Source organism: Betta splendens, chromosome 11 (genome assembly GCF_900634795.4).
Source record: "Betta splendens chromosome 11, fBetSpl5.4, whole genome shotgun sequence".
Taxonomy (NCBI): Eukaryota; Metazoa; Chordata; class Actinopteri; order Anabantiformes; family Osphronemidae; genus Betta; species Betta splendens.
In genome coordinates this window covers 6,082,322-6,109,511 of record NC_040891.2, presented here as the reverse complement: position 1 = coordinate 6,109,511, position 27,190 = coordinate 6,082,322, and the positions used below count along the sequence as shown (strand labels likewise).

General features: G+C 46.6%; 2 protein-coding genes across 6 annotated transcripts; one reads left to right on the top strand and one right to left on the bottom strand.

The window, feature by feature from the left end:
* The first annotated feature begins 398 nt into the window (after nucleotides 1-398).
* kiaa1522 (KIAA1522 ortholog) lies at nucleotides 399-22,688 on the top strand. Of its 5 annotated transcripts, none has more exons than XM_029166260.3 (10): nucleotides 399-536; nucleotides 1,141-1,492; nucleotides 16,161-16,319; nucleotides 16,412-16,455; nucleotides 16,571-16,712; nucleotides 17,159-17,266; nucleotides 17,348-17,514; nucleotides 17,603-17,800; nucleotides 17,887-21,190; nucleotides 21,604-22,688. In XM_029166260.3, the coding sequence occupies exons 2-10, from the start codon at nucleotides 1,267-1,269 to the stop codon at nucleotides 21,642-21,644; spliced, it is 4,389 nt and encodes a 1,462-aa protein (XP_029022093.1). In that variant the 5' UTR covers nucleotides 399-536; nucleotides 1,141-1,266; the 3' UTR covers nucleotides 21,645-22,688. The 5 variants fall into 5 exon arrangements, with proteins under 5 accessions (XP_029022093.1, XP_029022092.1, XP_029022094.1 ...); XM_029166259.3 differs by having other exon boundaries at nucleotides 17,600-17,800; XM_029166261.3 differs by lacking the exons at nucleotides 399-536; nucleotides 1,141-1,492 and adding an exon at nucleotides 6,471-7,007 and having other exon boundaries at nucleotides 17,600-17,800.
* Nucleotides 22,689-22,740: 52 nt separating this feature from the next.
* Nucleotides 22,741-26,830, bottom strand: yars1 (tyrosyl-tRNA synthetase 1). Its single transcript, XM_029166264.3, has 14 exons — nucleotides 26,602-26,830; nucleotides 26,101-26,176; nucleotides 25,854-26,000; nucleotides 25,590-25,765; nucleotides 25,369-25,498; nucleotides 25,141-25,221; nucleotides 24,958-25,050; nucleotides 24,716-24,851; nucleotides 24,537-24,622; nucleotides 24,319-24,454; nucleotides 24,078-24,181; nucleotides 23,803-23,996; nucleotides 23,576-23,717; nucleotides 22,741-23,506 (listed from the first exon to the last, which is right to left on the bottom strand). Exons 2-14 carry the CDS (start codon nucleotides 26,155-26,157, stop codon nucleotides 23,396-23,398), a joined length of 1,593 nt encoding a protein of 530 aa, XP_029022097.1. The 5' UTR covers nucleotides 26,158-26,176; nucleotides 26,602-26,830; the 3' UTR covers nucleotides 22,741-23,395.
* Nucleotides 26,831-27,190: the final 360 nt, after the last annotated feature.

The following is a 27,190-nucleotide window of genomic DNA, read 5'->3' as shown; positions in this document are numbered from 1 at the left end:
CCACTCCCTTCTGTCTGTGGAAAAACAGCTTCACCTCTTCACCTCTGCCAGGCCACTGGACTATGTAGTGGCTAGTTTCTTACAGCACATTGTAATAAAGTTTCATTTTCACTAGATCGACCCTCTGTTGTTACACTGATGCTCTGATGGAGGGTTCCTCTTCCCTGGGACGTAAGGCAGCACCTGATGCTCTCGAAAGAGCCTGGAGGGATAAAAGGAAGCTGTTAAAGACCGATGCAGATCGAATGAAGGATAAAACACTGAAGCTTGTTAAATTTCAGCTGTTTGTTGTGTGAGGATACGTAACTGGAAATGTGTGGCGGAGTCCTGACAGCGCTGTGGGAGGAGAGGCTGTCTCTCCCACAGAGGGAGGGACCGAATGTTCAGAGAGCATGGAGCTTCATTCACTCAGCAAAACCTGAGCACACACATACACACACACACACACACACACACACACACACACACGCTTCACTGGGCTGTTCTCAGGCTGAGAGAAACAAGGGGAGCGGAGGAGACGACAGCACGCGAGCCGAGTAAGTTGTCTGCAGTCATGTCTGGTCTTTTGTGCGTTGTCATTTAATGGAAATGTATTTGTGTGTGTGTGTGTGTGTGTGTGTGTGTGTGTGTGTGTGTGTGTGTGTGTGTGTGTGTGTGTGTGTATCCAAAGTACTTTTCAGCCGCTAGTTTTATTGGTTTTAAGGCCCTTTCGCTTTTCTAACTCGCTCATACACATACACACAGTTCTCATGATGTGAACCACATGTCACATACTGTACACACACGCACACACACACACACACACACACACACACACACACACACACACACACACACACACACACACACACACACACACACTGAGCTGAGGTCTGAGTTCTTCTCCCTGGAGATCCTCCTCTAAAATACACAAAAACGAGGGCGCAGAAACGGGGAGAGAGGGGGCAGACAACTGAAGGGAAAACTTTAGTAAGACAATGTGGAACACGACTGCAGTCATGTCTGCAGTCGTGTTGACAGTTTTGCCTTGTCTTTTATAATCCTACATTTCTAATACCTTGTCTCTGTCTTGCCCTTGCTTTTCCTCGCCTTGCTTCACTTTCCACCTAACTCACCCTGCTGATCTCATTGTTGTCCCAGGTGGTGACAGACTAGAGAACGGAGGCCATCGAGGGACATGCAGTAGGTTCGTCTAAACTATTTCCAGGTTAAGACACACCAAGCAAGCGAGGATACGGCCCTGAGCTCCCAGGACCGGCCTCCAGGATGTCCCGGAGGAGGTCTACGGGCGACTTGGTGCCCAGGGACATCAGCGAGATCTTGGCTCGGGAGGCGAGGGCTCAGCGTGGACAGAAGAAGCCTGGAAACTCCCTGGGACATGCTCTGAGCTGGTTAAAGGGCAGCCGCAGGAAGAAGACCGCCGGGAACGGACCCACTCGAACCGCTGGGTCAAATGCCAAACTGGGACTTCAGAACCAGGAGCCTGCAAAAGGTAACGGGATTCTTTTACTGTGTGGTTAGCAGCTACTGTAGCTTTAAGAAGTGGAGGCTCAGCTCAGGTTGAATGTTCCTCGTCCAGGTTGAAATTTGGAGCCGATCAGAGTGTTTGAAGACACATGGTGCTGGTGTGACAGCCCTGTTGTATAATCCTCACTTGTTTTGTCTGTACAGTCACAGACCGAGTGGTCAGAATGTTTTTTTCATCTTAAGATGAAAAGCTGGGAGACTGTATGTTTACTGCATAACCAAGAACCAGAGCCACGCACGCTAATCCCCTCTTCTGTTTACTGGTGCGCGTCCTTTATCGGTGCACAGAGATTACCCACAATCCCCGTTTCCTGTTTTTGTTTCTATCCTAAACCCAACTATTGCTCGTGTGTATGTCTGTGTTGCTACGGCAAATATCGCTAACTTTCCAAAAACTTTCAGATAGGTAGAGATGCTGTTGTGGAGCTTTTATTGTTTTTCTGTCCTGTCTGTCATGAAACTTTCATTCTTACTCCTCACATTGTCGTTGTGTGAAGGGTAGGTGGCCATGACACTGATGTCATTGGAAAACACACAATAATTCCAGAACCGAGACCTTGGTGGTCTTTGCTAAGTCTTACTCGGTCATTGCTTAACAACAAACTTGCCCCTTGCCTGTTTTCTCACCTTGATCGTCTTATTCTAGCGGTAAATGTCAGGAACGGAAGGTGTGTGGTGAACTCAGCAGCCTCCAGAGCTAACCTGCTGTCGTTGTCGCACACACACAGGAGGTCTGTGGCCCTGAGGAATCCCGATCTTCCTCGGACAAAAGGAACAGTCATGCGGTAGAGACAGTGATTTGTTCCTGAATTCACCAGCGTGAACAGCTGTTGTGTACCTGTGCGAGTGTGTGTCCGTGTGTGCTCAAACACATTGTGGTGTTTTCTTTGGCACTTTGTTGTGCGCAGGAGAGTGAGGGAGTGCTGATTTCCCACCGGTAAATAATCGGGGCTTTGTCCCTTTCGTTCCTTCTCGCTGTGTTTCTTTCTGGGCGTCGTTACCGACATGACAAGACAAAGCAGGAAACAAACCTGTGTCACACACACACACTCTCACCTCTGCAGACACAATCATCCCGATCCTTCCCAGTCTGCATGACGATACACACTTTGACATTAGAGTCATCTAATACTGTACTTGGATGAATTATTTTGTACTGATTCCTTCTCTGTATAAACTGTCCTTGATGTGTGTGCGTGTGTGTGTGTGTGTGTGTGTGCCTGGATGCCAGATTGGGCCCGGAGTTATGCGATGGAGGGGAGAGATTACAGCAACTCACAAAGCTCCATTCAGCCTTGAGAGGGCTCTCAGGGAGCAGTCTCTCAATGCTTTTTTAATTAGAGCGAACTCCCAGCGCATGCACACAAACACGTACCTCTCCTTTCTCTGTCTCAGGGCTTCGCTTTCATTACCACATATCCGTGCGCCTGAGTCGCTTCTCAGGTCACTTCACACCCTCTGTTCGGCGTGTGTGTGTGTGTGTGTGTGTGTGTGTGTGTGTGTGTGTGTGTGTGTGTGTGGTGAGTCCTGCCGCGTATCGGAGGGCATCTCTGTGTTGGTGTGTCAGCGGCGTATTGCTCGGCTTAGGGCGGCGCCGAACCAGCGCGAGCGCTGATTACATCACCCATCCACACACACACACACACACACACACACACACACACACACACACACACACACACGCACACACACACACACACACACACACACATACAGCCCCTGTAACTACCTGCTTTGTCCAGCCAAGCCTGTGTTCGACTGCTGGCTGTTTAAGCAGTGAGGTCATTTTGTGCCGACCCCAGGATTCCACGTGTGCGTCAGTGTCAGTGTCACTGTTGTGCACATGTGTGGAGGAAACTGTGTTTTCATGTGGCCTTGTAAATAACAAATCCCATTCTTTGCTCCATTTGTTTCTTTTTTTCATTTGCCTTTTGCAAAAGTTGGTGCATGTGTGTGTGTGTGTGTGTGTGTGTGTGTGTGTGTGTGTGTGTGTGTGTGTGTGTGTGTGTGTGTGTGTGTGTGTGTGTGGCCGCCACATCACAAAACACAGTCAGGGTGTGTAGATTCACAAACTATAACGCAGATGACAGAGCTGGCAGAGTAACGGAGGAGCAGACGTCTCATTAGACGGCGAGCACTGTATAAAGTCTGAGCTCTATTACAGGACACAACTCAGGGCTACTTTATTACGGCTTAACGGGATGAAGAGAGTGGGTGTAGGTCAGAGCGAGGCATGAAAACGGCACAATGCCCCCCCCCCCGCTAACTTTACCTACCATACACACACACACACACACACACACACACACACACACACACACACACACACACACACACACACACACACACACACACACACACTTTGATGAGTGAGGTCATTTCACCTGGGTAAGCAGATACCTCCAGCCCTCATCCATCACCGCAGACCTAAAGCCAGGTGAGGTAAACATCTCCCAGGCAACGGCATCGTTGGAATTCACGTTGCCGTGACAGCAGTACAATGGGGTTTGACTGTGATGTAGGATGGAGAAGTTATTCAGCTCACGTTTAATGCAGAGGCATAGCAGAGCAGCATGCACAGAGACGCGCTGGAGTCGAGGGAGAGAATAGAGATAACTGGGGGGAAGAGGAAAGCAAATCAAGTATTTAGGTCACATTGTCCCACTGCTCATATTCATAGCAATAATCACATGTAATTCACTGCTGAGCACAAACAGACTGAAGCATTTAGCAGACATGATAAAACATTTATAACAACCTGTTTCTTCTGTAGCATATTCATCGCATACTTTTTACATGAAGTTGCAAATGTTAGTAAAATGACTAGGGACTTTCTTCACATGTATTGTTTATGCAACGCGAGCTAATGGCTGTTTTATAGGACTTGGAGTGTGTTTGAAGTGGAGGAGGAAGCAGCTGGAAGACATCAGCGAGGGGCTGAGGGAGTGCGAGTCCGCGTACGCACCACTGCGAAGGGGTTTTACCCTGTGTGTGTGTGTGTGTGTGTGTGCGTTACGTAACGCACTGGAAGACACACACCTGCTGGACACTGTTTACCTGACGCAGCTGCGCGTTCTCTCGTTACTCGGAGGAGAAAGCGAGCGGAGCCATGACGGTGCGGCTCAGGAATCCGGGGAACACTTGTATCCGCGTTCACTGTGAAGCTTCAGACTTCATCGGTGGTCTCCCAGGACCCGACCCTGAACCTGACCTGACTGATAAAAAACAAACCTTTTTGGCTCAACAAGTGATTTCATTGACTGGTTAATCTTCCTACTCTCTATCTGGGATTTTACCTAACTATGTTTTAAATTGTGATACCAGAACGTTGCCACAAGATGGAAGTGCTGGGCTCATGTTCTTCAAAGGTGCAGATGATGTCACATGGGTCAGTGTGTAATATGTGAGAGTCTGGTCAAAGTCAGGTCACTGGTGGGCATCTCCTGTACAAACCGCATCATTAAAAAGCACAAACAAGCCTCCTACAAATGAGTCTGCCTGCGTTACAGCCTTGTTTACTTGTGTCCTCCCCACTGTTCTTTGACAGCAGCGCTGCTGTGCTTTATCGTCGCGGATCCGCAGAGAGCCACTCTCTCTCTCTTCTCTCCTTTGAGTTCAGCCGCTGTCTTCACAGTGACGCACACTTTGATCACTGCCATATTTAAATGTATCTGGGGCATGTTTGACACGTTTTAAGGGAAGGCAGGCTCCAGCATTCAGCACACACACACACACACACACACACACACACACACACACACACACACACACACACACACACACACACACACACACACACACACACACACACACACACACACACACACACACACTAAGTGCTGATCTCTATGATACATCAGATAGCGAGCCCCCAGTACTCTACCTCCACAAATGCACTGGGTGTGGTTCTGTTAGGGCTGCATTAAGAAGCATCATCTCTCCCTGAGCGCTTTGTTGCAGATCATTTTACACTTTCCGGCGCTCCAGTCATGTCGTATCATCACACACTGTCACTGCAGCCGTTCGTGCTCATTTGGATGAATGGTAAATTTTCCGAAGCGATTTGTCCCCCCCTGAGAAAGACCCAACTGGTTGTGGATTCTTCTGCTCTTGTGGCTGCGCTGCGCTCCTTCTCCCCTCCCCCATCAATAAATCACCTTATCTTCAAGCCGTCTCCTGCGCCGCGCGGGGAGCAGGCGATGGAGAGGCGAGAGGAAGCGATCAGGATCAAGCGAAAAGCGGGCAGTTGCACTTTCTTGCGCGCTACCGTGACTCTGCTTCCTCTGAAGGAATCTCAGTTTCACATTAAAGCGGTGTGCGTTTCACGCCTCTGTCCGTAAACGTCCCTCTGACCTCGTTCTGGACCGCTGCTATCGATCTCCGGGCTCTGGCAGCGGTGACGCCAACCGTGAAAACAGCAGAGGTCTCAGCATCAGTGCAGGTCACTGATGGACTGTCCATCATTACATGTAGGTGGATGAAGCATTAGGAAATAAAAAGAGGATGAGTCAAAGTCAAAACTGGGACACTGTTTTTCGCCGAAGTCGTTTCCGTGTCTTCGCTTCCTCATATTTGCTCACTGCCGTCTCATATGACTGTTTAGCATAAGCTTGCTTCACTGGAATCCCCCCTCATCTCACCCATCTGGCTCAGCATCTGTATTTCCTCTCAGCTCTCGCCCCAAAAGCTTTGATCTGTCTGACCAGTTGCATGCGTCCTGCCCGGTATTAAAGACCTGTGTGGACCATTCTCATTATTCAGCGTTCACCTTGTGGGGCTCCACACAGTTTTAACTATTGTAGAAAGGTGGTGATCGTTTGGATGTGTATGTTTGTGTGCGTTTTCTGTGTTGTCGCCCTCCTCTACATCCTCAGCTGTGTCAACGCTGAGCTTGGGAGCGCAGAGGCAGAGGGTGGGAGGGGCACTTCCTCACACACTCACACACTTACTAGTGAGGATGTCAGTGCTGGATGCTGCCGTCGCTCCGGCAGCCGGACTCAGCTGATCAGGAGCGAGTTCGGTCGTTTGTGATGGGTTTTTGCGCTCTGGACCCGCGTGGGGGTGTGGATTGGAGCTGGAGGGTTTTTGTTTCATAAGGATGGTGTTTAGTGAGTCTTTAGCACACATACAACTCGCTGTGTTGTGTGTGTGTTTGTGTGTGTGTGTGTGCAGGACTGAAACGGTAGGAATGATTTGACCTCAGGGATCCGGCAGAACGCGCTTGACTTTGACTCAGGGTGTGTTTACAAGCTGGAGAGAGTGACTCAGAGGCAGCAAAGGGAAGGTAACGCCATGCGATGAGATGAGGACGTCCGTCTAGGGGCTTCATGACTGCCCCGAGATGGGGAACAGCATCCAGAAGAAGAAGAAGCTCCACAGAGAGAGGAGCGTCTCGGAAGCGCTGTTCCCGCCGCTGAGCGGCAGCCAGGACAAATCAAAGGGCTTCTGGCTGTTTGGACGTCCAGACGATGTGAAATCAGGTAAGAAGGAAGCAGGAGGGGGAACAGAGCCTCCATGCGCAGGCTTGGTTCGGAAGCTGGTGAGTGAAGCGGTAGCTGTAGTTCTGAGGAGTGTGTGAGTGTGTGCGCTGGCTGGGTGGGTGAGGGCATGTGTGCTCCCATAGTCAGCCATTAACTGGAGGCGCAAAGTGACAGTATTCCCAGTCTGACTTCCCCTGAGTCAGCTTCAAGGTTTCCTGCCTATTGCACACGTATGCAGGCGAGGGTGGTGTGTGTGTGTGTGTGTGTGTGTGTGTGTGTGTGTGTGTGTGTGTGTGTGTGTGTGTGTTTTCTTCATGCTAACCTCCTCCTCTGCTGAGCCTGTCCCATGCAGATCGCTGTCTCCATTAAAAGCCTGTGAAGCGACGCAAACCACCCGACAAACAGGTTTCTCTCTGATCGATCGTCAGATAAGGTTCTAACGCTGAGATTTGGCTGCTGGTGACATTTTTCTCTTTCTTTTACATGTTTTGTCTTGGACTATTTTTACTCTAGTTTTTCTTGTCGTAGATACTTCTGCTCTGCTCTGTTAACACTGATAACATGAACTCTATTCAGTTCATGGTTAAGATGTTAAGATTAATAGATGCCAGCGGAATATTTCTGAATTCTTGTTTGGAAAATCAGTTCAGTATTGGTCATGTTTTAAAGCTACTTCCATTCATGCATCGTGTGCTTAGAGCTGCATGAACTATGACCAACATTCCCTGGAACCAGTGAACAATAACAACCAGACCCAGACTATTATGACTTTTATCTTTATAATGCAGTTAGATGTTCAGTCATGAGAAACACAACAGTCCTGTACAAAACAAATAACATGTCCTCGGTGGGTTTTTTTCACTAGCGTGACTGAAGTAGCTTCTTGATGCTACATGGAAACTGCTGACGCTGCCGTTTCTCGTGTGGTTGTCACTCAGCTGTCAGAGAGAACGGGCAGTTGGTGAACCTGGCCCATCAAAACCTAAAACACACACACACGCACACACACACACACACACACACACACACACACACACACACACACACACACACACACACACACACACACACACACACACACACACACACACACACATCTTGAGCTCATTTTCTCTCAGGGTGGTCGACGTCTTCGTGGGTGTGCGCCGTCCAAACCTTGTGTTCTCCGGAGTCCATTCATGTGGAGTTTATTCACAAACTTGCGGCGTGAATGCATTCCTGAATTCCAGCCGATTTCCTTATGCACGAACGCCCGTCCAGACACAAACACGCCCAGCGCTTTGAAACCAGGCTGCGTTCCCGCTTCAGGAGCCTGGGCTTCACTCGAAACGCAGCCGACCTGAGTGAGCAGCGAGGATCCAACGAGGTGCAACAAGCCAATGAAACATGGAGGAGCTGAGCATCATCATCAGCTGAGCATCATCATCAGCTCCTCAGACGTGTCGTACCTGCAGTTCTGGCAACGATCCCCAGTCCTTTGCAACACCTCGGACCGTTCACGCTGGGAGGCGGCTGGAGGTCACACATGGCTCTGTATTCTTGGTCAAGGTCATCCATGGGTGGGTTTTGTTCTGCTTCCCGCTGGCTTTTGCTCATTCACTGGCCTCCTCATGTGAAAGATGCATGTTAGTACAAAAATACTAATAAGATAATTATTATGCTGATGTCTGTGAAAGGCAGAATCGTGTTCACCTCAAGGAAGGCCTTGAAGGTTCTTACTTGGTTTCAAGGATGAACCGATTAGATTTTAGGCGTCAGAGGCCAGTGTGACCTGACATTCCTCACGTTCTTCACATGTTTATATTTGGAAACAGTGAAAAGACTACGATAGAAGATGCAGCCACCTGTCCACTTGCAACAACATCTGACTATGAGTGGCATTAAGGGCTACAGGTGGTCAGAGCAGCATGTTTTATAAAAGCGTGATGCAGCTCTCCCTGAAATCACCCAGCGTTGACATGAAATGTCAAAAAAGCTTAAAAGCTCACAGAAAGACTGGGCTTCCTGTCTCCACTCATCCCTGCTTTCTCTCCCTCGCGCGCTTATCTCATTAACCTTGGCTTGATCATAATAATCCTACTTTACAACAGGACGACAGTGTATCTGCACAAGGACACAGTGAGATTTATAGAGAGCGCGTCGCTTTGACTGAACTGTGGAAAAGACTTAAGGGCAGAGCGTTGATGAGCGAGTACAAACCGATGACAGTGGAGGAGGGAGAACAGGAAGGAGCTGACTCGTGTAATGGGAAGAGAGAAGAAGAGAGCGGCGCCCGCTGTTTAATTCCAGAACAAGGCAGCAGCTTTCCTGGCGCTGCTGGTGAAATCCCGCGTCCTATTATCTTGCTCGTCTGAGCCTTTTGATCTCTGTGCACGGGCGGAGGCGGAGGCGGTCTCGTCTCGGTCCTCCTTTGAAGATCCGTCGTACCCTGTGCCACGGCTCAGTCGTAGACGCCCTCCGGGGAGCTGCAGCAATCGGGCTGTAACGCAGTCGGGATGAAACGGCGACGCTCCTCTTCCCACGTTGTCGTCTGTTGCATCGCCTGCAACAGGTAGAAGGAGGATGGTGCCGGTTTCCTCCTGCAGCTTCCATCCTGGTGCAGATCGCCTCCGTCTTCCTCCAGTCTGTCCCCTCGTGGCCCGTAGCAGCACAAAGCTTTGTTTTCCTTCTACTGAAATGAAAGGGTTTTTTTTTTTTTTGCAGCGTGCAATTGTGGTGGACCTAAAAGGAGCATGGGAAAACCACAGCCGTTGGATGGCAAATGCAGGACATTTTAAATTTAGAGTAACTTCTTTACAAGTGACGCATTAGCATTTTATGGTTTAACTTAAATTGTTTCTGGGAAAGAAAAGCTATTTCCGTCTTGGACCATTTAAATTTAACCTTTAAATATAGTTATTATCTGCAGGTAGTGTGTTGACCTTTGCATAGTTAATAAATCCGACAAGCTGACAACTTGTTATCTTAATGTCGATCACAGCAAATGTTTGTAAGCGTTGTGTCATTGTATCATGTCATTACACGTCCAACACTGTCCAAGCTCAGATGTCCCGTTTCCGCTGCGTATCGGAGTAACGCCTCTGCCTCCAGTATAAAGAGCTCAGTGTTTGCATTGTTCAATCCGGTGGCTTCCTGCATCACCAGCTAAACTGAATTAAAGCCTCAGACTGCAGCTTTAAACAGCGCGTGGACACACCGGTGCGCGACCTCGCTGTTCATGACTGGGGTTGGACAGAAATCATGATGTGTATCGATTCTGTCTCAGTGCTTATGTTAAACTGCATTTTCCACCACCACAGAGTTTTAATATGCATTTTGAAATCAGAGCTGCTTTAAGCGTAGCGTGTCCTGCCCACAGGATAGAGAAGAAAAACTTGGGTTTGAGCTTCACTAAAACTAAGTTATCCATCAATCAAATCTGGCTTTTCTCAAAGAGCTTATTTAGAGCTTTTTTTTCTGGAAAAGCTCAAAATCACTCTAGTTTCATTAACTGCTTTCTATTTATTCTACTTTAGAAATGTTTGGATAAAGTGCCAGAAGTAATTATCCTGTTTTGTGGTTCTCTCAGGTGTAAAAAGAAAAATAGAAAGTTTTGTTGAACATTTGGGACCTTGAAATCGTGTGTGTGTGTGTGTGTGTGTGTGTGTGTGTGTGTGTGTGTGTGTGTGTGTGTGTGTGTGTGTTTGTGTGTGTGTGTGTGTGTGTGTGCACAGTTTGCTGCTTTGAATTTGTACATGGATGTTCACAAAAGCACTTTTTTGTCTTAGGTTCTTGTGCAGCCTCACTGTTAATGTAACACAATTTAGCTTTGATACTAAACCGTTGCACTCCTCGACCTTGACCTTTGATGACGCCTAAGTGAAGACGTTTTGCTTGGAGTGAGAAGCCATAGGTTTATTTAAACCCGGTCATCTTTTCAGGCAGATACAAAATGGTTTTGACTTGTTTACGAAGACGGAGCTTAGTTCATCAGTCGTGAATAACAGGATTTTACTGAGGAGGAGAGTTTCTACGACACGAATGAAGGCTCACATATGGCAGAATTGCTCTGTTTGGACAGGAGGAAAATACACACACACACACACACACACACACACACACACACACACACACACACACACACACACACACACACACACACACACACACACACACACACACACACATTTTAGCGTTTACATTGCTGATGAACACTGATGCTTTCTGTGTGTGTGTCCTGTCGCCAGGACACACACACAGAAGGCCTCTGTTCAGGCCTAATGTGTCCAGCATGATCTGGATGAGTCACAGCTGAGTGAACATGAAGTTGTCAGTCTCGCCACTCGTACCTCGCAGCTCGGCGAGGATGTCGCGGTTGTTGTTCTTTTAATCCTGAACTCCATTTCAGAAAGATGAAAGGCACTGTGTTTTTCACCGTGACAGATGAAACTCTCCATCCTCAAAGTGCAGTTTTCTATTTCCCATCTATGCAGCAGCTTCTGTGTCTAATCACACGTACTCAGGCAGTTTGTGGATGAGTCACATGCGATTCAAGCATTATTACAGACACAGGGTCCATGTGCAGGAAACAAGGGATGACAGATTGTGCTTTATGCTTCCATACAGCAGTTCTCCATCTTCTCTCATTGTGGGGTCATTCAGGGGTCTCTCCTCCGCTCACCGCTGACCTTCTTTTAACACAACAGGTCAACTCTCAGCCGTGTTTGTGTTTACAGAGCTCTTCAGATTGGCTCAGACAAATGCTTTTAAGTGGAAATGACAAGAAGCGAAAACAACTCGTCCTCCTGGAGGTTAAATACCCGCAATCCCCTTATCATGTAGAGAGAAAACAGGCACGAAGGAGAGAAATAGAGGAGAGTATTTTAGTCTATTTTTATTCCCAGCGGGTGCTGCACCCACTAACGTTAGCTCCGTGTTTGTGTTGCCTCTCTCTTCCTTTACCCTCTTTGTTCTCCTGCCCTTTCTCTTCAAGCCACTCTCACTTTCTTCATCCCACGGCCTCTGCGACCCGCCCAGAGGAAATCAGAAATCAGGTCTGCGAGTTGTGACGGTAACAGCGCTCAGTGATTTATGTGCTGTGTCTCAGCCTCTCTTCACCTCCTCTCCGCCTCCCTCCTTCCTCGTCCTTCAGTCCTTCTGTCTCCACGTCCAGACTCCTCCAGTCCTGTATTATATTACACATTTCTGCTCACTCACTCATCTGATGCATGAGACAATTGAACTAAGTGCCATAGATCATTGTAACGGTTATTACTAGACAAGTAACACACTAATAGGGGAGGTTCACTCACATGATACTGATGTTAAGGCTATGGCAAAGTCTGCCATCACTTGGTATTCTGTGACTCTTCTCCATTTACCGGATTCCTCTCCTGTGCAGCGTATGAGCAGATGAGCTGAGGACGGGTGACGGGCCAATATTTACCATGTGGCCAGTGTAACATTTTCCAATAAATAAGTGTTTTTACAGTTAATGTCCTCATCAGATGACCTCTTATCATGGTTGATGTAGTGACCTCTAGTGGAGAAGATAGTGAAATGGGTGTGTACAAAAATGACTGTTGATGTAGAGTAGCTGATCCATGCCTTCACTGCTCATCTGCTTCTGTTGACAAAATATATAAGGATTTTATCAAATAAGTAAACAACTTACAGTAATTGCTTTTTCTATTATGCGAAGAACAGTATCCAAGATGCTTTTGAATGTGCTTTAAAAGGTGTGGAGTTAAAGGTACAGTCATAAATCTACCGTAAACTACACAATGATACAATGCAGCTCTAACTACCATGTAGAGACATATTTTCTGTTGGTGCCTGCACTGCCCTCAACAGGCTGACCTGGTCTTATTCATGATGTTATATCTAAAGCTGCACTAAAAGGCTGTAATATAACTTTTAACAATTAGTTTTAAATGATACAATGATGCATTTGGCTTCTAGAAATGAATATTTGTATTTTCCTCTAGTTGCTTTAAGTGAACGTCATCATTATCATGATCTAGAGTCACAGGGTTTTCTTGCTTATGCAGTGAAATGCATTGATGTGGGCACTGAATCAAAGGCATCTGAAGCCCGTTTCTCCCCTCTGCCCTCTCCCCCAAGACCAGATGGTGTCTCTTTAGGCCGCCTAATGAATATTGATATGAGGGGTCTTGGTTGACAACAGGGGGGACTGCAGGCCTGGCCAGACACCCCTCAAACATTTGAAACGGGGGAATGTTTAGAAGTTCCACATCAATATGAAACAACACTGCTTCTATCGTTCACATTAGCCGCCACATGTTGTGCATTGATTAGCTGTGTTGAAGAAGAGTTGATGAAGTTGCTGGAGAGCAAACACGTCAGGGAAGAGGGAGTGTGAGGTGATGATGGACAGGTTAAGCTACTGGCCACTGGAGTTAATCCTCTGGCATGACTCCCGTGTCTCCAAAGCTGCTCTCCTGAAGTCCTCAGCTTATTCCAGCTCGTGCCGACCTCTTGGCTGAACCCAGCGCCAGCAGCCCGAGCCGGTGGGTCAGATCCTGGACACCGTGGTGGATATTTCTCCAGTGGAGACGCACAAGGCCCCTCTTTATTTAAAAATGAACAAAAAGCCAGTGGGAGTAAAGTAATTGTGGAAGTACCTTCAAGCGTGTCTCTCCAGCTGGTATGGGTACACGGACCAGCTGTAGCCCCCTGCTGTGCCACTTAACAGGGAGCAAACATCCATTCAGAGGGCAAGTGGAGCAAAGTGCTGAAGCTGCATCTGGGACAAAATCACAGATTCCTATGATATAGAATCTGGCCTTTTTCATATTTCTCCCCAGCCTTGTTGTATTTCATACTCTCTGCAGTTTGTCAGGAAACATTAGTCGGGGAAACAGACACTCATCCGCACACACAGCACCATTAGAGATGATGGAGCGAGGCTCTGTCAGCTATTTATAACCAGACCTCAGTGGCAACGAGACGAAGGGGCAGACGGGACGGGAAAGGCAGAGAGGAAGACGAAAGCTGTGAAGGAAGGGAGACAGGCGTAGGCGGAGTGAGGGGTGAGGAGCAAAGTGGAAAACGAGCAGCTCCCTCAGTCGGTGGCCGCGCTGAGAGGACACAACCTTTACTGTCATCCGTGGCCCCTGCAGCCTTTAGATAATGAAAGCGACAGGCAGATGTGTGATGCTGAAGGCATCATTATCAGCAACGTGATGATGACAAAACTTATATAATAAAACATAGGTATTAAAATAGATTATAGTGACTTCAGCTTTAATTCACTAGTGACTTTTAGGGATAAAATGAGACAATATAGTTAATGTTTACGATAATATTTATTAGTTAATATTTAAAGATGAAAGAATGTCTACTTTAGTAAACTATTGTTTTAGTTTTTTAAATTTATAAGTGCTGTCCCATGGATCCAGAGTCCTATTTTAGAGTGTGTCTAATGTATTTAAATAGAGATAAATCACTCTAATTGGACTGTAGGTTCATATGTCTGCACACACTCACGTGTGCCTGAATAAAGTGGGGGTGGCTGCTCATGAAAGCCAAACTTTGACAGGCGTTTTGCTCGCAGGAGGCTTCATTCTCTGGCAATAATGGGGGAACTGCAATAGAGGGAGTCGGGGCGAGCGACAGAGCAAAACAGTGCGCGTGAGAGAGCAGAGGGGGGAGGGGGGCAGGGTTTCAGACCCAGGGATAAGGCAGCTGCGACAGGCTGCTTTGGCTGGGAGCAGATCTTATTGTGCGCCCGTCCTTCCCGAGTCCCTCAGACCGTCTGTAGACAGGAGAGGGCTTCACTCTGTGATCAGTGATCTGGTCACAAGCTTTTTTTCTGGTTTCCATCCATCCATTTCAGAGCAGCTGGACTGATTATATCACGTCTGGCAGAGAGAAGACCTGTTGGACGTTGTTTTGTTTGGTGTCTGCAATGGTGCTGGCGTAGCAATGGTGGTGTATTTGAGGAAGAGCATCCACTCTCTGCTGTCGGTCTTCAAGAAGAAGGGTGAGTGCTGCCTCACATGGGGGAATCTGGCAGGTTGTGGCGATGCTGACAGGAACGCTGGGTGATGAGACAGTAAAGTTTCCATGAAAATGTTCCCGGTTGAAGACGTCATTAAGTTTTAGTGAGTTCGTTTAGATGCAATGATGATTTTCAGATTGTCTGTGCTGGTTGCTGTCACTGGGTCAAAGAAGCACAGAGGACAAATTATGTGTGTGTGTGGAGGGGGGGTCTCTCTAATGAGATAGAGGATTTAACAGACTTTTTGGCGATCGTCTTAATCAGCCCTGAGCTCTAAACCCCCAGCAGGGGTCTGGCTGCATCTCCGCAGAATCACAACAGGTAGTCGCAGCCCCTGAGTGAGTGAGTAATCAACTGGATGAATCGCTGCCATCAGTGGCTCTCGGACCCCCCCCACTCGGTTTCTTAGATTGCAGCGGACAATCCTAGGTCTGAGTCAGAATCACCTGAGTTTTCCCAAGGCCACACACAGGGAAGGGCTTTGTGCCCGCACTCCCTCACCTGTGCGAAGCTGGAAGGATGTGGGTGGGAGCGAACCTTGAGCACACAAACACGTCCAGCAGGAACCAACCAGGCAAACAGACACCTCGCGCTGACTTTTGCTGTGAAAGAACAACAACTTTACACAAAATGCTTCACGATCCAAGACCATGATCTGTTGCAGATCACCGCTCCCTGTTTCGGGGGACAAGCTCTACCTGGTTCAACCCTCTCCAGTTATTCCTGATCTTGGGATCATCACCCACAGTGGCTTCTGTCACTACAGACTTCTATCCAATTAGTGCCAACTTTTATTTACAAGTGTACATTTTCTGTGCCATCTCCATTGGCTTTTGGCTGTCCTTTTACGCCGAATGAGATCAACAGGTCATCAGGGGGTCCAGTAGCATCTTTACAGGCAGGCAATCCAGATTATCTAACCCCCCAGGGACTAGTAAGGAAGAGATACTAGAGGAGATTAGCTACAGTAGGCAACAGTCCCAGGCTGGAACGTCTGCTCAGCAACCAGCCAGGACCCGAAGCTCATGATAGAAGCACACAGGCAAATAGCATGCGGCTGTTTTATGACAAGATTCCGCCGGACGTTCAAGGCCGCTGCAGCACCTATTTACTTTCACATTAACCAGCTAGATTTGTCGTTTTCTCGACAGCCGGCCCGAAGGCCAATGAAGACCACAAGAGGTTGGCGGTCCATTACACCACGTCGCAACACTACCAGGAGAACGTCTTCATCGAGGGCAGCAGGCCTCAGTACCTGGAGGACCTGCACAGCGAGGCCCAGGAGGGACTCAAGATACAGCAGCAGGAAGGTCAGGACTCGTCCAGATGTGAACACGTGCTCACACACTTACCATGATTATGATGATGTTTGAATGTTTTATGTCACATTTAATATTTACAGAAAACAAGAATGGAGTGAACTATCCTGATGATGAGAGCGTTGCAGTAAGTGCATCGTTGTTTCCTCCACTTTCTACACATACTGTACAGCAAATAAGCATTTACCTAAATCCTGGTGTGTGTGTGTGTGCGTGTGTGTGTGTGTGTGTGTCACCTGCAGTCCACCGCCTGCCTCCATCAGGAGCCCGATATCAGCTCCAAGGACAAAGATTGCTCTCCTGAGTCGGAATCCACCGCCGAGAACGCTGCTGACACCACAGCAACCTCTGCTGTGTCGACGAGGCCCGTGCTCACACGTCAAGGTGAATGCTTGTGTGTATGTTTGTGTGTGTGTGTGTGTGTGTGGGGGGGGGGGGTTGTTTAGACGAGAAGCATCCACATCTCATTCACGCTGGGAAAATCTGAGCTAATCATAGCGAGGGCGACAGCACTTTGAGTTTTCTTCCTGCTTTGTGAAGAGTCATAGGCGTGTGCTTACTTAGCATGCGCCTCTCACTCCCCGCTGCCTACTGCTTCTTATGATGTGAAACCTTAGTTGATGCTTTCAGTTACTCATAAGACAATCTAGTCATATTTTAAACATCACCTTTTAAATCCCCAAGAAAAGACATTTCCTCCACGTACTTCACTGACTTCCAAGCATTCCTCCTGTTATTTTACCAACCTGTACTCTGCTGCTGATTTACCTCTGCAAAGAAAACAGCGCTTTTCAAATTCAATGAAGGTAATGTAATCCTCCGCTCCTCAGGTTCCACATTCAAGCCCCTGAACCCAGTGAAAAGGGCAGATAAGAGCAAGAAGAGGAACAGGAGAACCACAATCATGGGTATTCCCAACCAGGTCCAGAAGGAGCTCGGTATGTCTGCCGTCTCATTCCTGCTCACATGGATCTAAATAACAGCCCTAGTAATTACCATGTCTGTTAACATCTTCCCAGCACTGCACAGGAGCTCCACATTCCAGCCTCTTGTTCCTTCCCAGCCCCTTAATCAAGAGGAACAGGTTGCTGACAGCCAGCCGGGTGTTGTTATCATACCTACGGTGGATGGACTCAGTCCAGGAGCCACTAAAGACGGAGCGAGAGTGAACCTTTCAGAGCTGGAGGTGATATTTAGTATTCACACATACTCTCAACATCCACTACAGACACTTTCAATTACTCACCAAAGGTTCTTTCTCCAATCCTAAGCAGGCATCCAGAAGTCAGCAGCTGCTGTGGAGCCACCTGCAGCTCGTGTACCAGGATGAGCAGCCGTTTAACAACAAGAGCTTTGGTTCCCATCTCTGCCAAAGTTCCAACCTCAGACCTAAGTCTGTCGCCGTCCCTGGGCTGATTAGTTCCTCCTCCTTCTCTTCTTCAACAATGCTCAGCTTCCTTCAGGAACCTCAGGTCAGAGTTAAATCAGACTAATACTTACTTCAGTTCTCAGACAAGATGTTTTTCACCGGTATTTGACAGTATTGAATTTTCTTTAGGGTCCAGTGATGTCTATATCCCCCCAGGCCACCTACATGTCTACAATCATCCCTAATGCAGTATTGCCAGCCTCTGTTGAGGTCATTGGAATTGACCGCAGCAACAGACAAACTCGCGGCAGCAGCGTGAACCATGGCAGCAGCGTCCGCGCTGTGAGCAAAAGCAGCCTAGCGTCTGCGGACTTGTCTGTCAGCCCTCTGTTGTCCAGAAAGTCAGATGGTCACCTTTGCCACGCCGTCGATTCTCAGAACGCCTCCGTGGTAATGCCCACGTCGGCTTCAGGATCAAACCTGAGCGAGTCACAATCTTCAGAGACAGTTATTTCAAACCCGTCACCAGCTTCCTCGAAGCGAAGCGCACGCAGCTGTACCTCACAGAAGGTGGATCAAAATGGAGACCAAGACCGTGCCAGTCTTCATAGCTCCCTCAGCAGGGTCAGTAGTCCCAGCACCAAGAGTGGGAGCGTTACAGAACCAGATTCCGAGTCTGGTGTAACAAGGTCAGTAACCACTGACGAAGACGCAAAGAACAAGCGCAATTCCTCTCGTAGTCTGTCCATTACAAAGACTAAACAACCCCCAGCACCTCCCAGGAGAACAAACTCTTTACATAATAACAAGATCACGATCAACACCAGGGTTTTGGTGGAGAGCAAAGACCTAAATGACTCTGTTTCCAGAAAGGTGGAAACTAATACAGAAAATATAAAAGAAAAGGATGAGATTAAGTTGGTTAATTTAGTCCCCAGCCTTGTATCGAATGCTGCAGGGTCTCCAGATGTGGCCTCCAGCTCTTCAAGCGCCACACGGGTAACATCTGAGGCAGGAGGACCAGCTGATCCACATCCAGAACCCAGCCACACCTCCCCTCAGAAAACTCCCTTGGAACTGGGGAAATTTGAAAGGACCATGTCCCCTTCCAGTGGTTACTCCAGTCAGAGTGGAACACCAACACTTTCTCCAAAAGGAATCTCCCCAAGCTCCCCAGACAAAGACAGGTCGAAACCAGTCAAACCAGAGAGATCCGCCTCACGGGCTTCATCCTCAGCAGCGTCTCCTTCCTGCTCTCTCACTTCCCTATCGTCCGGTACATCCGAGCCCATCTCTCCAGATGTTTCCTCACACACCCCAAGTCTGCCTCAACAAGCGTCTCCAGTTATTGTCTCGGCAAAAGAACTCTCTCCGAATAAAACCTTTTTGAATTCGAGAGCCGAATTCAGAGAGCTGTTGAATATCCCACCACCTCCAAAAGTCAAAGCGCCCTGTCCTCCTCCTCCAGAGACCTGGGTTCATAACAAACAGACCTTTGAGCTTCTATGTGGGCCTTGTCCCAGTGCTAACAAAATAACCCAGAAACAGGACAAAGACTTTAAACAGAGAGGAACCCAGACTGAAAATAGCAAAGAGATGCAGGTTTTAGATGAAAAGCAGACAATTGTAGAAAGGCCTTCCTTGTCAGAAAGCAAAGTAAAGTCAGGGATGTTGTTAACATCGCATACTGAAGGCGCCCACATGGAGCTACAGGACAAGGAAGGAGCTGCAGACGTTCAAAAACAAGAACAAAGTAACAGCACTGTATCAAGTCGAGAGACAACTCCAAAGAAGGATCCTCCTCCTGTCATGAAGAAACCCACATTGGTCCCGTACAGAGGAGAGGCAGTGTCAACAGAGCACACACCTGATAAGCATCAAGGAATTACGGAAACAAGCACAATCAAAGTTGATTCACCTCTGGAGAACCATCCAGCCGCTCCTGGGGTTGTGATTTTAGTTGAGATGGACAAAAGTGAGGCCGAATCCCTGCAATCACCTTCAGCACAGGTCCCTGTGATTAGTAAATCGTCACCTCCACCCACCCCCCCTCCAGCCTACCATCCCACGCCCCCTCTCTCAAGAAGGACGCCTCCATCGTCAATATCTATGCCACCAGATGACTTACAGGAGGTACAGGAGGAGAGCCCCAACGCAGAGTCCTGCTGGCCACCACCTCCGCCTCCTTTGGAGGGGGACCCTGTCTTTGACGGAGCGGATGAGGTGGACTTCCCTCCGCCTCCCCCAGTCTTTGTGACGGAAAGTGTGCCAGATGTGATCGACCTTTGTGTGACAAAGCTGGACATCTTAAGACCCACAGAGGAGGTTGGACAAACAGTAGAGGCTTCCAGTAAAACAGGGGCGACTGTACCTGGACTAATAGCAGATGTGACACCTGCAGTAACTGATAGCGGAGCTGACGCTGTCTTGCAAGTTTCAAAAGGCGACAGTGCTGATGCGATTTCTTGCCAAGTGAATGTTTTAGAACATTTTCCACCATTACCAGCTGAGGCACCGCCCTCTACACCAATTACAGCGCCAGAGAATCTTGTCACACCCTCTGCTTTAAGTGTTTCAAGCAGTTGCGTGAGGTCAGACTCTATAAAAGCTGATGATCAATCTCCCCTCACGCTGCCAGTCAGTGCCCAACTTCCAGTTCCAAGTACGATTCCATTAGCGCCCCCTCTTCCTACTGAGAGTCTAATCCATGGAATCAACTTCAGAAGGCAGTCTGGTGCCGCGAGCCGAGACACCAGGAGCAAGGAGCTGCTTCTGCGCCACAGGAGTGCACCCATTCCTAAAGAGGATGCTAACATACCCCTTGTCACCCCCTCTCTGCTTCAGATGGTTCGCCTTAGGTCAGTCAACATGACTGAAGATCCAGTAAGCACTCCTCCTGAGGACAAGACAACAAATGAGGAGGCGGCAGTTCAGGACATTTGCCCACTATCAATCAAAATCCCACAAAAGCCCATTCGTAAGTCTTTGTCTCTAAAGTCACCACCTCCAACAGTAAAAACACCAGCTGTGACCCTAAGCACTCCATCCATGCGCTTGCAGGAAGCTGTACGTATAAAAACTGCAGCCATGTCCTCAAAAGACAGCCTTCCATCCCGACTGGGTGTGAGATCGCAGAATTACAGCTATGTCAGTGATGCAGGAGCTCTGTCTTTGAAATCAGCAGAGGGATGTGACATGAACCAGTCCCCAGCTTCTTCTGCCAGCTTTGTCTTCTCCAAGAGCACAAAAAAGGAGCCTGCAGCTGCCCCTTCCGCTGATCTCAGTCTGAAGCAACGGTTAGCAGCTGATTTAATGGAGGTTTCTGACCAGTCAAGGACAGCTGCTTTCTCCAACGGTGGAGTGAAGTGTGATAAAGTTCCTCCACCGGTTGCTAAGAAACCAGCACACGGCAACAGCATCCATGCACAGATTCACCCCGGAAATGGAGCAATACAAGTACAACATACGAGTGGAATAACACCTCCTGAGACGAGTAAGTGCATTAGCTTCGGTTACAATCTCAGCAGTTCTCATGGAAGCCTTTACTCTGTGTGTGTAAACTCACAGTAGTAGCAGTACACCAAGGCTGAGTCAGGGCTGGTATAATCTATTATTCACATCACTTTGCCATGGAGACACAAAATGCTAATTCATGCATTACCATGACCCCAAACAGCAGAGCAGTTTACCAGAGTACAGTGTTTTTCTGTCTATGCCATCAAGAGGAAAATACACACACACACAAGCCCAGCTCCACATAAGAACATGCTTCAGTCACCCTTAACCCTCAACTCCTGATTATGTCTCAGTAACTGAATTAGAGCAGGACAGGATACCCGTTACATGTGTTCCTGTAACCGCATTACATCCATGATGCCTAACATCCTCTCGTCTTCCCTCTCGCAGCGACCAGAGTGACAGCGGACACAATCGAAACCCTGTTTTAGAAGAGCTTTTGTTGTTGTCAGTCAAGACTCATAACAGAAGACCAAGAGCAAGAAAGCAAGAAACTCGCAACAAAGACTGAAATTAGAAATGTTAAGCTCAACTGTATGAGTGTTGTTGTGTTAAGTCTTCTCCAAAAGCCTTAGCCTTTAATGGCCTTCTTATATATTTATGCAAAAAAGGTTTTGCTCCCAGTTTCTTATAATAGCTTTATTCTGGAGTATTTTTCTAACCTATTGTTTATTGCTCATTAAAGGCCCCTCAGGTTACATTAGTGTACATTGGCTAAACTGTAAATATTTGGCTTGTGTGAGGTCGCCACCCAGAGGCTGGATGAGGTAGTGGTCACTGCAGTACAGAATTGAAACTTTACTGACTAAGCATTTAAGTAAAGAAGTTCATTGTCTGTTACGTCTTTCCCTCCCTGTTATTTACATACATTGATGATACATGATACATACATTTCATGTGGACAGTGACATCTACAAGGAAAATCAGCAGTTCATTACTTCCTCGGTTGGGAAAACAGAGCAACAAACGGTTGTTCTATTGTTGCTTATGCCAGAGTAGATACACTTTGTAAGAACAAAGGCACTTTGCAAATCATCTAATTATGTCATTTGGATGCTTCCACACAATCTGCATTTTGCAACAACAGCAACACAAGTATCTCATTTATTTATGTGTGGATGTTTCCACTTGTAGCACTGTCAGTCACCTTTTCTGACCAAAATGAAATATTTAACAATCTGTGTCATCTTAACTCTACTTTTAGGGCTAAAGGCGTGAAAGTTGTCCCTTAATTATGATTCATACACTGGAGTAGTGTGAGGTCAGTGATTTTATTGAAGTGTTGTGTATCTCAGCTTTTTGGCCCAACCCTCTTTAGTGGAAAAAAATATCCAGCTCTTGACTATTTGCACGAAGTATTTTTCTCCAGCAAGAAATATACAGACTTGTCAGATTAGGTCTAAAACCTACATTGTGATCATGATAAAGAAAATTGTACAGTTATTACTTCTATAAATAAAAATTAAGTGTATTAACGTCTGTTTTCTTTTTATAACTGCTGTCGAACAGGTCATTTCTCACAAGACATGAATTCCTGCAGACCACAGAACTCAGTGTTTATTTCATGTTGGATGTGTGTTATTTTACAACAGATAATATCTAGATATTGATTTCTGTACAACACTAGCTCTGATACAACCGTCATATACTACAGCAAGGCCATTCATTACTCATGTAGAGATTTATATTCATACACATGGGCTGTATGGAAGCCATTCTTGTTGACAAGGTTTGGCGGATTGGCCCCATCCCGACATTTGTCAAGAAGGAAAACAACACAGTTTGACTGAAGTATGAAAACAATAAATCCCTTTTCAACGACCTGAGATTTCCCATCAGTTATTCCAAGAATAAGCAACAGTCAATAATGAAAGCTTCACCTTAATAGACCCTGTTATCTTTGATTTGCTTAACATTTAATGCATTTGTACATACAGTATATGTGCATTAATAAAAAATGTACAAAGCCATATTAAAGATGTAAATGACAAAATCATAGGTTGAATAGTTATATTGTATTTAAATGATTTTTTTTTAAATCAAGTCAAATGAAAGTAACAGAATGTGCCCAAAACTTCTGAGACCACTGATAAAGTTCAAAGTTGTTGCTATGGCTCCCTGGTGAGGAAGTTTTGCTTATGTGACCGGCAGGAGCAGCTTCAGTGGCGAATGCAAAGCGCGTCTAGCTGATGTTGCCTCCTTTGAGTGTCTTACATGTGATCTGTCCGAGTTTAGTCATCAGACGCTTGTCTTTCCACTGAGCAACACACTCGTCTGAGATTGTCAGGTCCACCTGAAGGAACATACATCTTAATGTACCTGCAGTACAACATCCTGCAGAAAGTCTAAACTGAAAACATACCTGTAGTTTCTCCCACACCTTCTTCTTTGGGTTGAGTCTTTCGTCTGCTTTGCCCGTCTCATAACCGTCCACAAAGACTCGTTCCCCTGGTGAAGAACCCTCTGGAGGGTCCAGAGGTTCCACCCTTCTTGGATCTCCCTCACTAGAAACCAAGTCGGTAAGACGGAGTGAAGAAACGGCAGAGGAATGAGCTGTTTTTGTATTAGTAAAGTAAAGGTGATGCTCACATAGAGGCACACAGCAACATGGCTTGAGATTCGATCCCTCGCATTTTCTGGGGTTTCAAATTACACAGCAGCAACACCATTCTGTCCTGCAGGTCCTCTTGTGAGACGTAGGCCACCAGCCCACTGACAACGGTCCTTGCTTCTGCCTCACCCACATCAATCTTCTCTAGGTACAGTGAATCAGCATCTGGATGCTAAAAGAAAACTCAGATTACATAAAGATTTATATATGAAGAGCTCCAATAGGGAAATGTCTGACTATATTTATCTCCTACTTTCTCCACACTGATGATCTTGCCCACTCTGATGTCTAGTCTAGAAGGGACCAGCTCATCATCCTCTCCTCCTCCTCCTGTCTTGGCACCCTTTGCTCCCGTTTCTAATGATACAGAAAAACACAAACAAAGAATCTGCTTTCAGATGTAAATTACACTCTGTTTATAAGGTACAGACTTTGGATTTTTACACCAAAAGAAGCTACAACAAAGCAAGAATCACATCAGATGAAACACTCACTTGTCTTTGATGGATCAGGATAGGCTTGGTTGGTGAGTTTGCGTAGCTCAGGCAGCTCAAACTTCTTTCTTATTGGCTCCAAAAGCTGGTTAAGTGCACCTTCTACCGAGGCCTTCAGATCTCCTGGGTGGATCAACTGGCATGTACAGCGATAAATGATCAGCCGATGTTCAGCAATACTTATATTCTACAAATAAACAAGGTAAGCTACACATTACCTCCTCTGCAAAGTCCTTCTCCACATCTTCAAACACAGTGTAGATTTTGTCTCCACCGAATTTGGGATCTCTTTTAATGGAAAACTCTGGAACAAACATGAAAAATCAACTGTTTTTGCAAAAACCTTTTTAAAGCGTGGTTTGGAATAAAGGCACCAATTCAAGCATAAGTTTTCTACCTCCACGTAAAGGAAACAGGACAAATTTGACAAATGAGAGGACTCCATTGTTCTGAATGTTGCCTGGTTCACAGAAGGCCTTCTTCAGCTTTTTCTTGACATCCTCTTTGGAGTCCAGCAGATCTATCTTTGATTCCTGAAGTTACAAAGGCATAGTGAATTTCCTTGTCTTGTTACACATAAAGAATTATGTATTACTAGTGGCACAACCCCCACACAGAAAATAACTTATGCAACCTTACTTCTTCTGAGGAACTCATCTTGGTTCCTGTGAGTCCTGGTACCATTGGATTCATCAGATGGGCACGCTTGGCGTAGCCAAGAGAGGGCAAATACTGGCAACAAAAAGAAAGCTCAGTTTAATTTTCATCTGTGTTTTATGCTAAAAAAATTAAAAGATGTGTCAAGATGATGAGAAATTGTACCTTCTCTGCCAGAGTGAAGATTTTCCTCTGGTCAACTCCTCCAAATTGGGCATCCACTTTCAGATACTCCTCATCCAGAGCCTGTTAGAAAAAAGCATGTTGAAGTAATGCATATTCGTACAAGCAAATATAATAAAAATGGTAGAATGAATCAAAAACATTTGAGTATTTACATTTTATCTGCCTTAAAGTAATAATTAGCAGCAGCATTATCAATCCTGTTATTACCTGTAATCCAGGGTAGAGCAGACCACTCAACAGAGGATGCTCCACTTGTTTGACAACTTCTGCTCCAGCCTTCTTGGCATCATGCTCCGTCACCATGGAGGACAGGCGGTACACATCAAGGGTGTATTCTCTGTCACGAAACATAAAAGCAGCATAAAGTTGATTTTGAAGAATGAAACATAAATAATTGTACACTGAGACTGTCTGAAGGCACAACTAACCTGCTGAGCTGATAGTCAGTTCCTTTGACAAACTTGAGTTTATCCAGAGGTACACCAATGCTCTCCAACATTGCCTTGATCACCTGCTCATAGTATTTCACTCTGAGTTCCAGCAGCTCCCAGGGGGCCTTCATGTTATCTAGATAGGCATGTAAATCTGCAAACAGTATAGTGACCTACAGAAAAAACACAAAATAATCTACTGATAAGCAGCACAAAATAAACTCTTAATAACACAGAAGATCATCAATGAGATGCACCCACCTCACATCCTGCCTTGAGGAAGTCTGCAATCTTGGACATGGGGACAAAGTACGCGACATGGGGTTTACCGGTGGTCGCTGTACCCCAGTACACCCTCAGCTCTCTCTCCTTAAGAACCTGCTTCAGCTTCTCCTCACCGAGGACTTCCTGGTGTCCCCACATATACACACACATCAGATTAAACTCGTTAAAATTAGATATGACTTGTTTATTTACTCTATGTGTGAGTGCGTATACTGTACTCCACCTGGAGGTTCCTGGTGATAAGGTCAAACTTCTGATCTGGACTTAGCTGATCTGCCATGATGCAACAGATCTTCTGACTAGAGAGATGAGGAAAGCACTATATATAAAATTCGTTTCGTCTTTCTAAAAATTACAACACCCTTTAATAAATCATCAGACGATAACAACGTCATACGCGTTTCGGGTAAACTGAAAGTAGCTGAGCTCATTGGTGAGAACTGTGACGTCGATTAGTATGTTAGCTAGCTATGCGCTCAAATTTAGATTGCCTCGTACCATGACAACTGCCCTAGCTCACGTTTAACGTGAAGCTGCTTATGAATGAACAAACCGGCTAGCGGTAAGAAGCTAGCTAGCGATAAAACCATGTGCAGCTAAAGTAAGTTGCCTCCGCCGATGTTTCCATTTAAAGCTACGATCTGTTCAGCAGCTTCCTTCTCTGTTTAGTGGCCAGAGTTATCAGTCTAACACAAAAGTCATTGTTTACGAGCCATGGACTTACCTCAAAAACCTGACTTCTTACAATGAGACGTGGGTGAGGGAAGCCGGGGAACCTGTCAGTGTGTTGCATCAGCGGCAGCGTCTGCTCTGCCTTCGATTCACCGCTGAACCCAGGGAAAAGCAATCGAGTGTAGACTGGACGGTAAACTAACTCCTTTCGGATTTATGCCGAAATATTCGCGTGGTTGATTTGGCAATTTTTTTACGCCTTCCTGACACAGACCCCCTCTGAGGGAATTGAACCCGCGACCTGGACGCTAACCACTGCGCCACGTTCGGGTACGAGTGTAGATGTACGCGTTTTCTACAGCAGCCAAACACAGAGTATTATTAAATAGTACTGGGAAATAGTAAAATTCAAAAAGTAATAATGCTGCTTTGGCTAATCGAAACCTATGCACCATGTTAGGGTTCTTAAAATGAAATCAGAAAGTAATTGATGCAGGACTCAATGCTTATAAATTTACTCATGTTTTTAAAATAAGACGTCTTATACCATCTGAGTACCGTATTGTTTCGAATATTCATTTTCATAGCCTTAAGTGAATTCAACACCTTGCCATGTAAAGCAGCACTAAACCAGCCACGTT

Coding starts and splice junctions, on each gene's coding strand:
- kiaa1522 (XM_029166259.3), top strand. CDS start 1,267: ATGTCCCGGAGGAGGTCTACGGGCGACTTGGTGCCCAGGGACATCAGC. Junction 17,515..17,599: donor TGAACCTTTCAGAGCTGGAG/GTGATATTTAGT, acceptor TCCAATCCTAAG/CAGGCATCCAGAAGTCAGCA. Junction 21,191..21,603: donor AATAACACCTCCTGAGACGA/GTAAGTGCATTA, acceptor TCCCTCTCGCAG/CGACCAGAGTGACAGCGGAC.
- yars1 (XM_029166264.3), bottom strand. CDS start 26,157: ATGGCAGATCAGCTAAGTCCAGATCAGAAGTTTGACCTTATCACCAGG. Junction 25,766..25,853: donor TCCTCAAGGCAGGATGTGAG/GTGGGTGCATCT, acceptor TTTTTTCTGTAG/GTCACTATACTGTTTGCAGA. Junction 25,499..25,589: donor ACTGACTATCAGCTCAGCAG/GTTAGTTGTGCC, acceptor GTTTCGTGACAG/AGAATACACCCTTGATGTGT.